The 14,362-nt window shown below is 46.2% G+C and overlaps 1 protein-coding gene across 3 annotated transcripts in view; it reads right to left on the bottom strand.

Moving 5' to 3' along the window:
- The window catches only part of RGS14 (regulator of G protein signaling 14), a 409,263-nt gene that overhangs the window by 222,121 nt on the left and 172,780 nt on the right, over positions 1–14,362 (bottom strand). For all 3 annotated transcript variants that reach the window (XM_078652746.1, XM_078652748.1, XM_078652749.1), the window contains one exon: positions 2,404–2,425. In XM_078652746.1, the coding sequence (XP_078508872.1) occupies positions 2,404–2,425 (22 nt within the window). The remainder of the gene's footprint in view (positions 1–2,403; positions 2,426–14,362) is intronic.

Below are 14,362 nucleotides of genomic sequence, written 5' to 3'. Positions count from 1 at the left end.
TACCCCCCAGGAGACTCAAATATACTTCAACCGTTATAACCAGCAAAACTAACTTCTGAACGTCCACTCCGTTGAATATGGTCAAAGGATTCAAAAGCAAGTGAGTTTGCAGGATTCAATGTGAGCGGTCTACTGGGGACATAATTATTGCTTACTTTTTTCTTTTTTACTGATGTGGGGAATTTGCTAATCTAAAAATTATTTGTACTGAAGATGAGCAGCATTACACACAAGGAATGGATGTCTTGAATGACCTCAATTGGCAGTGGGTTGAGTACAGAGGATGAGTTTCTCTTCTACCTACAAGCAAGGGCAGCTCCTCCACTTGAGCGAAGGAGCATCGCCCTACAAGCCCTGGAGCTGAAAAATAAAACTGTAAGATAGTTAATTTATTACCGTTTTATTTTTCCGCAATCTGTCCTGAACGAAGTGTCTGGACGGGTGGGGCCAGCCTGCCGAGTGGCAGCAGCAGCGAGCTATGCGCTTTAAAATGCACATGTCTCTCTGACCGGCCAGACATGCACATTCTAAAATTCTCTAACCCAGCTGTCTTGGACATCTGTGTTAAAGAAAGCGCAGGCTTCCAGTGCTCTTAGGAGCGCTGAGAGAGGCCACTCTATCCAATCCTGGTGCTGCTTTCATGCTGTGAAAGCAGCGCCAGGATTGGGTAGTGCAGTTTCCTGCTTCTGGGGCTTCCAGAAAACGCCAGAGGGAGGAGGACATACCGCTGAGAAGAAAGGAACAAGGTAAGTTTATTAGATTAATATTTTTGTTGTTGTGACCACTGCCCACCCCACCCTCTGTACATGCCAGCCACCACTGCCCACAAGGTGAGGCAGAGAGGCTTCTGGTAAAAGCCTTTGCGCTCAAGAGAAGTTGAGGAGAACCTCTTGTGGCTGGAAGACACATGTCTTCTATTGGGATCAGCAGGTGCGTTGACGTTGAAAGGGTCAACTGGACAAGGTAAGGTATGTCAAGGTCAGCAGGCATGTGGATGGCTACTGAGAGCACCTGGGTCTGTGGGTTTGCAGGAATTGGGAGGTAGTCATCTTGGCTTGGACCTGAAAAGGGTCTCTGGAGTGGGTGGGTGGAGCGGGTCTGAAAACAGTTACTGCAATGAAAGGAGGAGAGGCGACTGTAAAAGGTATCTTGGATCAGTCGAGCCAGTGTAACAGATGTGGCGGGGGGGGGGGGCTCTGAGGTTAACAGATTAAGAGCGCCCTGCAGAAATCTCTAGAAAATGTTTCGTCTTGCTGACATGGAGCCACCCGGTCATCCTACTTAGTAAGGGCCTCTAGGTAAGTGTGAGCGAGGGAGTGATCTAGACTGGCCTTCTAGGTTAAGTGTGTGTGTGATTATTTGGAGGCCGTTTGAGTGTTGGCCCATAAAGAGCGGGTGGGGCAGACTGAATTTAGAGGTTACGTGGGTGGGCCTGTCAGGGTCTCTAAAGGAATCTTGTCTAGGAGGAACGAATGGCTCCAGTGATAAGTGGTATGGAGAGCACGTTTGTGGGGGCTTCTTGACGCAACTGTTGTGCGCTGGACAAAGGCTCCGGGGTTGCTGTTGTCTGGCATGGGCTGGAGACTGCCTTGAGATTAGCAGGGGGCAGCTTTAGAGGGACCCTAAGGTAAGACCTTTCAACATAGCCTCTCATAGCTGCGCTTTAGGTTTTGAGTTTACAGTTCTCCTGTTATGGGGTTAGAGGGAATGTGTAGGACTTCAGCAGGCCCTATCATTTGCCACCTTAGGAGTTTGTCTGTCGTTTGTTTTCACTCACAATATTGTGGTAATCCGTTTTGTGGCAATGATGAATTGTCATATGATAACTTTTTACCCAATGTACTTATCATTAGGAAACTTACTGAGCCATAGACCTAATGGCTTTTTGAAGTTGCAGTGTCATTTTCCTGGTGCTGATCCTCTAACTGTCTGACAGGGGTGCTAATGTGTTTCTTTTTGTTGCTGATGTGGTGCTCAGAAAATGTATCTGTGTGTCGTCCATGTAAATTTATTGAACAGAATCTGACGCTCTGCAATTTGGTTGCCTATCATCCTCTCTGCTACTCTGTATTTTCTCTGGCTGGTGGAGTTATTTTAGGAATCAATCAATGGATTGCTTTGACGCTCAAGTGCAGCTTCTCTGGTCAGATGGAGAGTCCCGAAGATGTATAGCCCACAAAAGGGCAGGCCCATGGTGAATTTTAGGAGAGGACTTGCCAAAGGCAAATTGGGCACAAAGTCAAAAAGAACTATTGGCGGTTGCATGGGTTTGTGAAGTTCACTATTTCCATTGCGCACACCCATCTACGATCTACCACATGCTTTTCCACAGTATACCACACATGCACACACATTCCCTCCAAGAGGGTACGAGTGTCTGGATCATACCAGGCCTTGACTTACCTCCATCGGATGCAGCCAATTTCTGAAAGAGAAAATACAATACCAGTGAGTCTTTTGGTTACCAATATTAGTGGTAATAAATGTGTTTATCTAAAATATCTACATAGGAATATTGATACATTTATCAGTGCATTCAAATATTTTTAAAATGTTATAAACTAAGAATAAGATTGGGGCACCAAATCGACCATGTTAATATAGAAATTAAAATTTACTTAGTCACGATATATTATGCCTTTTAAAAAGTAAACTGCAAGTACCTCCAGAAGAAATAGAATATGTGGTAAAATCAGCCAGTTAATTTGCTAAGTGGCTTTTTTCTTTTCCCCCAAGAGACATGAATTTGGCCAGTCGACTGATTGGTGTATGAGTAGGACCTTGGTCAATTTACAGCCTCTGTAATCAAAAGTGTGGCTCCTGGCCTCTTTAAAGGCTGGCTTTAACAGTTTCTTTCTCTTAGGAGTGCAAGGCGTACAGGAAGAATATGATCAATTGTTTCTTGAAATTAACCATAAAAAAGGCATTTCAAGTTATTATTCTAATGAATGTCCATGTTCAAGTAAACTGTAGCAGCGAGGAGTACAAAAACCCCTGCTATCGAGCTATAGGCTCAGGCTCTACAAATACCAATAGATGCAACGTGAAGGAACTATAGGAAGCAGATCTTAACTCTAGCAGTAAGGTTTGAGACTATATAACTGTGTTACCTAACATGATATGATGCTATCAAGAACCCTATATCAAGCTTTGATTCCATGTTTATTATGTCTGTTGCTTATGCTTTCTTTTTAATATTTTATGTAATTATTCCTTTAAATGTGGGGGGAGAGACTTTTAATTAGCCCCCTCATTCTGGTAATTCTTGGTAAGCATAAGAGTTTCCAAGAAATGCTCCAAAAAGACTATTAAATTGATAAAATGTTGCATTATCTAAGGCTATCCGCATTATGTGTTTAAGGTATTCCAATTTGCCAATGCATAGTGCCTCATATAACAAATTAATCATGGTCAGTTAAAGCCACTTGGCTAATCAACCCCAGCTCTAGACGATTTGATTTTGTAGTGTGACATTATACGGGTGTGGCAGTCTTCTGACTGCATTTGTAGCAGATGATCAGTTTTCTGCGTTCTTTGGGAAAGGTCCTCGAGATATTTTTCAGGTTTAAGTCACAATGTCAATGGCAAAAACGTTATGGGGCCAAAATACCGAGGCCTAAATATCAAGGACCAACATACTATGAAGGTTTATTATTCTTAACCCCACGTCTAGGTACCTTGAAGATAGAGATATTGGTACATATATGTGAAGTTAATTATAGTAAACATATACTTACCTATAAACACCTACCACCATGATATTTTGGTCCTCGATTTTTTGGCTCCACAATATTTTGTAGTCAATATGCAGGTGGATTACTGTTGTTTTGCGGTGTTGTTTTGACGTTAGCCTGCTATATACTGGAATTATCAATAATCCAAATTAAGATTTTGTTAGACTTTTCAAATACAATGACTTCTGTTTTGTTTAGGTTGATTTTCAGTTAATTTGTCAGTTTATAGTTGTAAGCACTGGTTAACAGCCTTTGCGTTTGCCAGTATTAGCAAATTGACTTCATAGACTGAAGTAGACTTATCATATTGATTCTATTAGATTCAAAGTAGGGATTAGATTGTCTTGTGCAACAGACTCAAGAACGAGCCCCAGAAGAGTCCTTTCTGCAGCCGACCCCAAGATGGGACATAGGATCCCCTTCTTTGCAGCAGACAATACATACCCCGGCAGATGACATTACACACAGTAGAAGCCTTTGCCACATCCCCAGTCTCTTCATCTATAGTAGACCCTAAACCAGCCTTGGGGAGACCACCAACTTTTAAGTCATCAAACAAGCACATACAGATGCTCCGGTGCCCTAGAATTGTGTCTAAAGAGGTGGGCTTTGCAGTTACCAGACCTGAGATAATTGCATCAACTTCCAGGATACATCTATGAGTGAGTCATGTCATTTAAATTCAAAACTATTGTTTGTTTGGTTCTTTTAACAATTTTTTTTCAATTTGTATAACTTTAAAAAAAATCATACTTAATCCACAACAATTCACACCTCGCAAATTCAATAAGTACATGCCAGCATGAAAAATAATTAAAATATAGTTCACCTTAACACAAATTTCCAATTAATCTGTTTTCATCAATTTACAGGTTGGGATCAGTATTAGATATAATCAGAGTTAAAGTTTTGAAAATTAAAAAAAAAAAAGACCAGCAATCGCACCCGGGGAGGTATGAGGACCTAGGAGCCTTAGTGGTTGTTACCTTAAAACGCAGTGCACTTCAGAGTTTCATTCAATTGTGACTCCAGAGAGAGACAGCATATCCCCTCCTTTTGGAATGCGGCTCATTTTCGAACCACGGCCAAAAATGTCACTTGATTTAATTTAAAAACTTGTAAGTGGGCCATGAATATCCATCCCTGTGTGTTTTTTTAAACAATGGCGGGGCTGGCAACCACCACTAGGCGCAAATGCGCATTGCATGTACTTTCTTTTGCCTTTGGTTCCGAAAAGGGCTTGCCCTGGCATCCATCTTCTCTAAGAACCCAATATTTTGGACACACGGCCAAGATGGAATTGCTAAACTCAAAAAAGTTACGGAGAGGTATACAAACACCATCCTCAGCACATAAAGTGGAGTGAAATTGTGGTACCAAATTCATCCAAAATCGCTTCGCAGATGAAGCTGAGAAAAGGGTGGTTTGGCAGATTGTGGCCCTAGCGTGCTTCGCCTTAGCACAGAGAAGTCCAGGGAGGACCATAGGAACATCCCCAAAGCCATGTGGTGTGTGTGTCGCTCACTGGACCTGGTTTTTTTAGAGAACACTTGGAGTGTGCGAAATATGCATAATTTGCGTTTGCGAGGATACATGAAATTCTGCAAAAATGATGTGATATTTTACGAAATGCAAAAGCAACACTAAGCACAATATTTTTAGCCGGAATGCATCATTGTGTCCCTTTTGGACATAAGGACACATTTCACTGTAAAAAAATAAACCCAAAGAACAGAAAATCACAGGCGTGGGACAATAGGCACTCAGTTTTGTGTCATTCGCATTGTTTCTGGCCTCCTGCAAGGGACATAGCTTGGCTAGTAAGATTGGAGGGGGGGGCTTCAGATTTTCCATCCATCACGCTGGAATATCATGTTAAAATACAATATGTGCCAAGCTGGCCAGGAGGGGAATATAAGGGGCACAGAAAGGAAGAGGAGTGTGGATTGTTAGAGGTACTTTAAAACTAATATTTTGTTAAATACTCAAACATTTTTCAACCTTCAAAACAAAGACAAGAGAGAATGTGTTGTTTTTTATTTGTATGTGTGTATGTCAATATCCCAGGTGCAATCAGACACCTCACTATATCTGGCTGAAAGCACCTTTACATAAATGTTTACTAGACAATACATTTATTGGGGGGTGGGTGTAGCACCCCCAAAAAACCCCTAAAGCTAAGAAATTCACAAAATTTAGCACGATAACGCCAACGGAGTAGAAATTTCTCCATGACCTCCACAAAACCACACATACTGCCCAACCATGACAGTTCTCAGTTTGTGGGTGGGCAGTGTTTTCTTCTGTCTTAAGTGAAAACGGAAAATAATAAATCTATCTTTTTAAAGAGCAAACTACTCACCCTTACGGGTCTCAAGGCCCTGAGGGCCGTCGTGTAAATTAAGTGAGCTATTGCCCAGAGTCACATGGTGCTGAGCTGAGCTGCCGCCATGGCCAGGGATCGAACCGTGAACCCAGCGCTACAATGCCAGCTGCCCTGGCCGCTGCACCACACCTCTCCAGGTATATTGTATTTTAGCTGAACTCACATCTACATAGTGCAGAATAAAAAAAACATTTCGACCAGCTCCATCTGCAACGACTGCAGTTGTGCACAGCAGCAACACAGCCACAGCAGAGGCACACTGTCTCGACAAAAGTGTAAAGCAAACACTATGCCATACACGAGCACAACAGAAGTACACAACTCCCCACTAAGAAATGCCAGGGGTGCGTGCACAGGCACATCACCATTAAGTAGAGTACAGAGCAGTCATGGATTAACATCAGATAACACCCACTCTAGGTGTCAGCCTCCGAGACACCAATGATGGGGGTCTAATGCCCCGTTGTTCCCATTAGATTTAAAATGCACAGTTGAGTGTGCCACTAAGGAAAAACTGTATTTTCCTGCTGGAGTGTTGTTCGTCCTGCTTTGCTTCCTATCCGGCCACTTCGCCACGCCTCGCGGCCCCCGCTCCGCGGGAGCCGCTCGTAGGCACAGACTCTGATACTTGTGGACCCAGCCTTTTGTCCACCAACGTGCAGTGAGCACCAACGCGTTACCAGGACCTAGCAGCTGACCACCAAGGGCAGAGGCGGGACTGCGAGGACCAGCGTGCCTAGCGGCGTGGATTGGCCGCAGCTGGTCCTCTTCCCGCCCCCTCCTCCCTTTAAAATCAGAACGGAGTGAGCGCGCCCTGGGTCCTTTCCTGCTGGAGTGTTGTTCGTCCTGCTTTGCTTCCTATCCGGCCACTTCGCCACGCCTCGCGGCCCCCGCTCCGCGGGAGCCGCTCGTAGGCACAGACTCTGATACTTGTGGACTCAGCCTTTTGTCCACCAACGTGCAGTGAGCACCAACGCGTTACCAGGACCTAGCAGCTGACCACCAAGGGCAGAGGCGGGACTGCGAGGACCAGCGTGCCTAGCGGCGTGGATTGGCCGCAGCTGGTCCTCTTCCCGCCCCCTCCTCCCTTTAAAATCAGAACGGAGTGAGCGCGCCCTGGGTCCTTTCCTGCTGGAGTGTTGTTCGTCCTGCTTTGCTTCCTATCCGGCCACTTCGCCACGCCTCGCGGCCCCCGCTCCGCGGGAGCCGCTCGTAGGCACAGACTCTGATACTTGTGGACTCAGCCTTTTGTCCACCAACGTGCAGTGAGCACCAACGCGTTACCAGGACCTAGCAGCTGACCACCAAGGGCAGAGGCGGGACTGCGAGGACCAGCGTGCCTAGCGGCGTGGAATGGCCGCAGCTGGTCCTCTTCCCGCCCCCTTTACCAGATCCTTTTCTAGATAAGCTGTGGCAGTAACGCGCACGCGGGACGCGCGCGGGGCAACGGCCGGGGCGAAGACCGGGCAAAGAGCGGGCCGTTTAAGGCCGTTCAAGGACGGCAGAGGACGGCCAGGCCCTGAACCCCTGTTACATCGCCCTGAAACCACCATTCTGGTAGGCCGTTTTGTCGCTTACTCCTTTGTTTAGGCTATATCTATTTAACATCTGATACCGTCTTACCAAGTCAATTATGCGACACAAAACCAGAAGCTGTACTAAAAAAGCTACAGAGGTAGCACAAGTGACTGGTCCCATTGACCTTTTCATCTCACGGGTAAACGAGACAATTGACAAGAGCATTGTACTGCTGGAGAAAAGAGTTTCCTTGGACCTTATGAACGCCAAGCGCTCCTCTCTGGGCTCCATTGCAAATGCAAACTCACCGTCTCAGCGAGCCTTGAACAATCGCTCCTTGTCCTTGCCCTCATCTACCATAGGCACTGCTACAGTACCGAGCGCTGTTGACTTGTCAGTTACTCGTTCGGACTCGGATCCGTCCTTTGTGGATCTGGAGGAGACCCCAGATCTAGAAGCTTGCCAGACACCTAGAGAGACGGAGCCGGGCCTGGATGGGTTAACTGCTAAGTCGACCCCTTTCGTGCCTAGCGATTCCAGGGGTAAGGTTATTACTATACCTATAAATGCAGTGCCTAAGTCTAAACCCAAGGAGAAGCCTAAAGCTAAAGCCATGAACCACAATTTGGTATCACCAACACCACACTTAGCGTCTGGTATTCCTTGTTGGATCGAAAATATGGTCACAGGCCTCAAGCATGATCTTGAGGCCACAATAGCAGCCCAAATAAAACCCCTGATTTCTAAACTTGACAGACTAACGTCGCTTATTAATACAAAATGGTCCAACAAGATCAATGAGCCTGGGTCTGTCCAGCAGCAAGGGTATAGAGAACCACCCCCCAATCCTCAACCTCCAGTTAAGGCCACCAAGAATACAACTGAAAAGGCGAAAACACCCCCATCTACCAAGGAACCACCTGCATTACACTTGCCCAATACAGGAAACAATTTTGTTCAACCCCCACTTATCCCTACCCCAAAGGCAGTGAGCGATGCCTCGTCCTTGCAACAACCACCCGCTGGTACTAAATCTACCACCTCCCAAGCGAAGGAATCTAAAGGAAAATCCACAAACACCCCAGTTTCTCACTCTACAAATATCTCTGAAGCCCCTAAGCCTAGGCAGGCTCGTTACAAATCCATTAGCCTGCCACCAGAAGTCTCTCCTTTTGTGGTTGTGTTGACTGCTGTCCCCCCACTGAAGGAAGGAGCCAAAGAAACCTATGTAGAGTTAAGAAACAAATGTGCTCAGTGGCTCCAACTACACAAACCCCTACCCAATAACATGAGTGGGGAAATCCTTGCTGTGCGCAGAGGGGATTGGGTGGGTAGGAGTAAGAAAACAATATCAGGGGATGTAATTACTGTCAATTTTAGGGATGTAGGGGCAGCGAGCTTCATTTGCAATTCACCTAACAGTGGCCCTGCCACCCAAATCAAACCTCTCCCCATGTCTTACTTCCTCCCCAACTCGTCAAGATCCAACTTCCATCGGCCAATTATTCCAAGCAATCAAGGGCCTGCACATCCCCCACATTATGCCCTTAACCACTGGCAGCAGCCGCCTAATCTTCCATCTTTGTTTCCGCACCATGCTGGCGTCCAGTGGCAACAACCTCTTCATCCCCTACCACCCTTTTTTCAACCTGCCCAGCAGTGGCAACAACTCCCTCAGCCATTACTCTCAGCCAATAATCAATGGCAGCAGCCATGGCAGGACCCGTTTTCGTCCTCTAACCCCTCTTACTCACAGTTTGCCCATCCAAACAGGTACTGTGTACTAGATGAGGTTGATTGACTTCCCCTTAAGGGAGCCCTAGATACTAATTTCCCTCACAGTAATAACACTACGAGGGATGCAGTATTGGATACATCTCTTCTCACATACCCAGAGGTGTTACCACCTACACCAATTAGGGACAGTGCAGATTCATCTAACCCCCAAATTGCTGTGATCCCAGAAGGTGTCCCATCATATGGCGAGTTAAAAATCCTTAGTTGGAATCTTGCCGGGATCTCTAGGAAATTAGGTCCCCCAGAGTGGAATGCCCTGGTTGATGCTCATAAAATTTGTATATTCCAAGAGACATGGGCTACTGAACCACTGCACCGGGTTGGGTTTGTTACTTTTTTTACACCTGCAGTGAAACCCAAGGCAGGGAAGGGGCGGCCATCGGGGGGGCTTATTATTTGGATAAGCATCCTGCTTAACTGCAGATTAACTGTCAAGAAGGCAGGAACACCTGATATCCTTGGTATTTCCCTACTGGGCTTACAGGGAGGAATAACTGTTGACCTCTATAATGTTTACATCAGAGGAACAACAAATGGGCGTATTTCACCTACAATGATGGAGCTTGAGGCCCAACTAGGGGAGCAGAGTGGACTTGGTCATATTTTAGTAGCAGGGGACTTCAACTGCACATACGAGCCACTCCCCCTAGAAGGAATACCTGATTTAGGAGAAGAGGATAGTAGATGGGGTATCCCTACCCTCTCTATCCCATCCATCAAGCGCTGGACTCGCAGTGCAATCCATTTAAACGCACTCACACTAGAGTTTGGTTTAAGAGCAGCCAATGGCCGTACTCGATCTGATCTGTTGGGTGTCCCCACATTCAACAGAGTTGGTCACTCTACACGGATTGATTACATCCTGTTGGACAGGGGTCTCTGGAGCTTTGTTATTGACATGGTTGTTGTCACTACCGTAGAGAGTGACCATAACTCACTTTCCTTATCCTTAAAAAACCTTTGGCCCACCAAAACGTTGCCAGTCCCATTAAGTTGCCCACAGGGGATTACTGTTTCCTCTTGTGGCAGGCGTCTAAAGTGGAGCAAGATCATGTGTAATACCGATAAATTATCCACCATAGAGGAAGTGGTCAAAGGCACTCAAGCCGAAATTGGCTCTATTGATTTAATTAAATCAGCAGTTAAGGCCACTACTATTTTTGAAGCTGCCATAAAAACCATAGGGGACCTCTTTTGGGTACAATTGTCTTTAGGGAAACAGAAACTTCCATCTAAACCCAAAGGCAAGCACGACTGGTATTCGGCTACATGCAGGAAGGCCAAATCCCGCCTAATAGAGGCAGTCAAAGGGAAGTCCCCTATACTAATTCAAACTGCCAGGAGAGAACATAAAAAGGCCCTGCAGCTAGCTAAAAGGGAGTGGGATGATGCCTACTGGCTAATCCTTAAGGAAGCAAGTATGAAAAATGATTCCAAATGTTTCTGGGACACTATAAGGGCACGAAATAGACCAGACAGTGACCTTATAACTTGCAGCATTTCGGGACAGGTATGGGAGGCCCATTTCTCCAAACTTTATTCCTGTCATAGTGGTCCCAATGAGAGAGGGTCTGTTCAATCCTCTCCTCACATTAATCATATGCCTCTATCTAGCGACCTTGACTTTACGTTAAAGGAAGTGGAATATGCCATAAACTCTATCATTCCACAAAAAGCTGCTGGACCAGATGGTATTCCCGGGGACCTGCTAAAATCTGATAGTGTTAAATGGGGCAAACTTATCCACTCCCTCCTTGTTGCTATCTGTAGGGGCGCCCCCATCCCTTCATCATGGAAGGGGGCGGAGGTGGTCCCCATTCACAAGAAAGGCCCAAGGGATGATCCATCCAACTATAGGCCGATTAGCTTGCTAGATGTCAGCCAAAAAGTTGTCGGTAAAGTTCTTTTACTCAGGATACTTAACTGGGCGGAAGAAAACAAAATTCTCACCGATTTCCAGGCTGGTTTCAGAGTAGGTACTGGAACGATAGAGCAAGCATTTAGGCTTATGATGATATATTGGAAGGTGGTAGTGATAGGCAAGGGCAGTCTTTATCTCGCATTCATCGATTTAAAGACTGCCTTTGACCTTGTCCCTAGGGACTCATTATGGAAGGTTCTGGCTAACATGGGGCTGCCACAGTATTTATTATCCTTACTGGTCAGGCTCCATCAGGACAGCTTTGCCCAAATTAGGTGGGGTTCTGGAGGGGAGAAAACGGGCTGTATTCCGGTCGAGAGAGGGGTCCGCCAGGGATGTGTTCTGGCTCCCACCCTTTTTTCTTTGTACATTAATGGGGTGGTTGAGCACCTACTTAAATTTCCATCTGACGAACCATCCCTGGCTGGTGAACGCATACCGACCCTCCTCTTCGCGGATGATACGCTCTTAATCTCCAAAACTCCTATGGGACTACAGAAACTCTTGGACAATTTCCAATTCTTTTGCACTGATCGGGGCCTGGTAATTAATACTAATAAAACAAAGTACCTGGTCCTTAATCCCCCCAAACAACAGGTGCGTCCCCCTATTTTAAACTCTGAGCCCCTGGAAAGGGTAAAGGTATTTGATTACCTAGGGATACGCCTTTCAGACAAAATGGATTGGACGCCCCATCTAGATAAGATGCTGCTGAGCCACAAAAGGGTTACAGGTGCCCTCTTAAGGGAGCAACGTTCCAGTACATTCAAACCAATAGGAACAGTCCTTGAGATCTACGCTGCCAAAGGTGTCAGCTCTGCCCTTTATGGGGCGGAACTTTGGGGCTTTGCATCTACTGAAGCTCTGCAAAGATCTGAGAATAATTTCTGCAGACAAATAATGTCCCTCCCTCAAAGTACCCCACTTTTACCTTTATTCATGGACCTTGGCTGCACCCAGATCGGCGAATTTGCGAAATTCCGCCCTCTCCTATTATGGGCCCGTATTTGGCGGGTAGAAGAACTTAGTGGCTACGCCAGAGGTCTCGAAGAAATAATGGCATCACCTAGCTGGGCCAAAATCAAATGGTTAAAAGACATGAAAAATCTATTGTCCAAATTGGGCCTACTTGATTCTTGGCTAAGCAGAACGTCACCCCCAAAACAAACACTCAAAAAGCTCTATCGGGATTGGATTTGCTCCCAAAGACACTCTAGCACGTCCCTTGGTAGGCTTACAGAGGACTTTTTGATGTTTAAAGACTGTCCCAGGCGAGAACCCTATTTGGATATAATCGGGAAACCTTTTGCCCGGTCTTTGTATTTTAGATTTAGAACAGGTACTTTGCCACTGAATACTTTTACCAAAACATGGAAATCTTGTATAGGCCAAACCGATTTATGTCCATCATGCCTAGCTTATCCAGAGACACTAGCCCATTTCTTATTTGTTTGTAAGGAATACGCTAATCCAAGAAGGGTGTGGTTGAAGAACCTATGCCGTCAGCTGGGAACTAGGAGACATGATGTGGCAATTAGGATACTTGTTTCGGACAGCTATGTACCCTATGTGTGTGCCCTAGCCAAATTTTTATTCTGGGCTTGGGCTATTCGAGCCAGAAAGCTAAAACACTCTGTTTAATTCTTTTTTAAAGAATATTTATTCTGCTAATGTCTTAAACTCTTGTTATCAACTGGCTATGTGTTATTGAGCAAACTCTTTTCTCTAAATCGGGCCAGGAATATAGAATTTTCTTTTTTTTAAATGTAATAATGTAAATTGTAAAAATTATTATTATTGTTTTGCTTTTATGATAATGAATTTTTATCGAAATAAAGCTTTTTGACTTTGACTTTGACTTTGTATTTGCAAACAGAATTTTTCCACAAAGCGCATTGAAGCTCCTTGGCGCTGTATGATACAGATAAAATAAACTAATTTCCAGCTTCTAGAGCTCACGAGGTGATACAGAGAAAGCTGGTGTAAGAGCCAACCCAAGCTCAATCTGAACAGCATCGAGAAGGCGTCCCTGTGTCCTGGTCGATGCACCAGCTCGGTGCTTAATTTGTGCCGGTGCATTAAGTTGGAGGGCACTGTGGTGTTGCGGTCTAGCTGCCCAACCACCACGTGATGGGCGCAATGCCTGATGGGTTAGGCAGTGGCCATTGCATACAGGGCACAGAGAAAGGCAAACGCCCCCAAGCTCTCTCTCCAAGAATAAAGGAACATACAAAGTACCTACTGTGTCTGTGGCTTCTTGGTTGGGGTGTGACCCGACATTACAAAGTGGCGACGAGGCGGGCGTATCTCGATCTGCAGCCACCGACGCTCTGAACTTACTCGTGTACACCGAGCTGCCACGCACCACCACAGACTCGTGTCACGGCCATCGGAGGGGGAGTGCAACAGTGCGACGCCAGGCAGTGGGTTGCGTCTCCAAAATCCCTCCTGCATGTACAAACAGGCCTCACTGCCTGCCGCATGCTCCGGTGCACGTGCACACCCAATTCCGAGGCCCCTTTAGAGAGAGCACCACGTGTCAGCGTTTAAGCAGTAAGTGCCTGCAATGCGTCCCTGCGCCAGCACAAGGCAGTAAAACTCTCTCCAACACCCACAAGGACACAAAACACGGTCAAGCACCCACACCTTGCTTCCCTGAGAGGCTGCGTCATGTACTGGCTTATTGCAGCGGGCCTGGCAATACTTACCATGTCATACACACACTCTGCAGCACCACGGCCCTCAATGCCAAGTTGCCCCGGTTTGCTGTGTGGGACATCCTGGAACACGCAGGTACCTACCCTGCTACACTAAGTTAAGGGGTAAGCTGGGACCACTACTACTCACACTCGCACAGTGCCACCCCTGTCCGAGAGGGCAATCCGACCACCGCTACTCCTTCCATCTATGGGGAGCCTCAGTCCGACTTCCTCCGGTCAGCCAATATGTGTGCACAGACCTTCTCGCTCACCAACCCCGTCCTGTTCCTGCCAAAGCCAGGTGAAC

This window comes from Lissotriton helveticus, chromosome 7 (genome assembly GCF_964261635.1).
Source record: "Lissotriton helveticus chromosome 7, aLisHel1.1, whole genome shotgun sequence".
Classification (NCBI taxonomy): domain Eukaryota; kingdom Metazoa; phylum Chordata; class Amphibia; order Caudata; family Salamandridae; genus Lissotriton; species Lissotriton helveticus.
The sequence above is the reverse complement of the archived record's forward strand: the minus strand, read 5'-3'. Positions and strand labels throughout refer to the sequence as shown.